The sequence below is a fragment of the Adiantum capillus-veneris genome, chromosome 9 (genome assembly GCF_014529385.1).
Source record: "Adiantum capillus-veneris isolate H3 chromosome 9, ASM1452938v2, whole genome shotgun sequence".
Lineage (NCBI taxonomy): Eukaryota > Viridiplantae > Streptophyta > Polypodiopsida > Polypodiales > Pteridaceae > Adiantum > Adiantum capillus-veneris.
This window is the reverse complement of record NC_140939.1, coordinates 87633652-87636324: the sequence shown is the minus strand read 5'-3', so window position 1 is coordinate 87636324 and position 2673 is coordinate 87633652. Positions and strand designations below refer to the sequence as shown.

At 47.4% G+C, this 2673-nt stretch overlaps 1 protein-coding gene across 1 annotated transcript; it reads right to left on the bottom strand.

Annotated features, from left to right (window-relative positions):
* Positions 1-440: 440 nt before the first annotated feature.
* Positions 441-2348, bottom strand: LOC147450766 (cullin-1-like). The gene has a single exon (XM_086520524.1). It carries the CDS (start codon positions 2346-2348, stop codon positions 441-443), a length of 1908 nt encoding a protein of 635 aa, XP_086376650.1.
* Between the last annotated feature and the right edge of the window lie 325 nt (positions 2349-2673).

The window sequence follows — 2673 nt, the reverse complement described above, 5'->3', positions numbered from 1 at the left end:
TCTAGCCCCTCTTATTAAAACCTTGACCTTCACCTCTTCTTGGAAACAAGTCATCGTATGAGATTCTAGGCCTCCCGATAAAATAGCGCCCCTTGTAATCTCTATGTAATCCCTCACCTAGCCTTTTTTTTTCAAACCTAGTTGTTGCTGTATCCATTTTCCTCTCCCTAAATGAATTCCCAAAATTTTGATGGAAAAAAGTTAGTGTACCATCGGCTATTGGATACAATTAGATTTTTAAAAAAAGAATTCTATAAAAATAAAAGAAAGATTCAAGAGAAAAAATTACAGAATTTTCTAGCATGACAATTAAAATGGAAATAAAGTACTTAGCTCGACGCTTGTTTCTTCCCTCCATGGAGAAACTTCATTCACAAATAGGTGCAAATGCATGGCTCAAAACTTCACCCAACGTAAATGTACGCCTCAAAACCTTTAAGCTAAGGCAAATAGCGTAGCATGTTTCGATCGTGTACGTCTCGCTCCATGTACCCGCGCTCCATCAATCCTTCAATCTTTTGTTTGACAAAACGGTGGTCTTCCTTCAACTTGCCGCCGAGTTGCTCCAAACACTCTTCCACTATCTGTTGATATGCTATGACCTTAACCCTTTTGATGATTCGTACAAGAGAGGCATCCACGGCATATGGCCTATCCTTCAGTTGATACACATGATCTCTCATCGCCATCTGCTTCTTATCAGCATCTACATGAGCTGGAGGTGGAACCCTAATGGTTTGCCTGTCATGCATGGCTCCACTATCAGCATAATAATCAGCATTGAACTGGAAGCAATCCTCATGCCCCAATGTACGGGAGCTAGTTGATGGTTCAGCTGGATGTCTTAAGAGGATTGTGAACTTGTGAGACGATAGTGACTGAAGTAAGCTGTTAAGCATCTCATTGTGGCTATCGGCCAGATTTAATGCAGTCTTATCATGTACAAAGGTGAGCTTGTCTACTGTATTGAAGAGGAGCAACACGGCTGCCTGAAGTGTAGTTACCACAAGCTCGATGCGCTTGGCTGTGAAGTTGCCCACGACGTGGCATGAACCCAAGGAGTGAACCCAGTACTTGAGCTTGCGCTGTTGCGTCTTAGTCCGGTAGAAGTCGTAAAAAATTTGAGCAGAGTGGGTCATTTCTGGAGGCAGCTGCAAGGTATCTAGACATTTGTATTGGGGCCAGTGTCTTGCGGATAGGACAGTTACACGTAGATCCATTATGTTGTCATCACCACCGGAGATATGATGACCAGTATTCATGTCCTCGCACCTCATATTTACGTTTTGCTGCTGCAGGTAGTCAGCAAAACAAGCTTCATTCTCTTTGCATGAGGTGAAATCTGCAAGCATTCCCTCCATCTTGAAAGTAAAGTGCGCCCCAAATCGCTGCTTTATTGCCATAACAAACTTGCGCTCCTCATCCGCCGCGTTCCCTATACGCATCTTTGATTGAGCAGACAATGCCTGACGAAGCAGCCTGCGAGCCATTTTTGTTGTGTATGAGACTGAGAACAACTCCAACTTTTCAGAGGTCATGCAGCAGAGGCGTTCTAATACTGCCGCCGCACGTCCCTCATGATTATGAACATCAGTTTTTCTGGCCGTTGTTCGTCTATAGGCTGCAGTACTTTGTCGCTTGAAGATGCTGTCGCAGTAGGTAGCTAGGAGCTGCTCGTCTGTGGTAGCTGGATTGACTGCATGATGGCTACCTAAATTCTTAACCCCTTTGTCAAAAGCGTCCGCAAAGGCTTCTTGGAAAGCCTCGAGGAGGAGACGACGATAGACTGGTGCTATGTCGTCGAGGCGCCGGCCATGATCGGCAATTTGCGTACGATACTTCTTGTGCAGGTCGAATAGGTCGTCCAGAAAGAATATGATTGGGGCCTGCTCTACGTCATGAGTGCCAGCTGCGGCGAGGGCAATTGAATTATCCAGCGTTGCAGAGGCGGAATTTGCTACACGATCCCGGAAGGCGCAGGCTACGGGGGCAAACACCTCACGCGGAATCCTCTGCATCAGCCTGTCCATAAGGGCGTCGATGCTGGTGATGATAGCTGAATGATTTATATATTCTTGCAGCAGGTATGGCCACACAGAAATGCGTTTTTCTCTCTTGGCGCATTCCTCTGCCTTGAGTGCATACTCCAGCCATATTGCAGCAGTACTCTCCTCGTCCATACTCACCGCGCCATCAATACATTTTGCATGAGCCGCTAGCTCAACTGTAACTATGCAGCGATAGTACTGTGAAGCTTCCGCAAGCAAGCGTGACTCAAAATCTCTATTGAAGGTGAAGGTGTCGTCCTGAGATGATTGCTTCTGCACTACAGCATATGAGCTCATCATGGCATCCTTCAGCAGCACGCAATGGACGTGCTCACCACGGCGAGCTTTGTGGATAAGCCCCAGAACTGCTCCCCTGACGCTATGCACGGTCTCCTAGTCCTGCAGAAGCACGTTGGCGAAGCAGAGGAGCGCAGCTTGGTCCGCCGATCTGGGCAGGTTAGGATAGAGTGCGGGATAAGTGTCGAGGTATCCAAAGACCAATTTTACCGCCGTCGCAGTGCGCTGTTGGTGAGTGTCCCACCTCTTGGACAGCTCTTTAAGAAGGAGCTCATGGTCATGGCGGGCGCTCTGAATGGCAGGCAGGACCGTGGTCGTTATATACTGC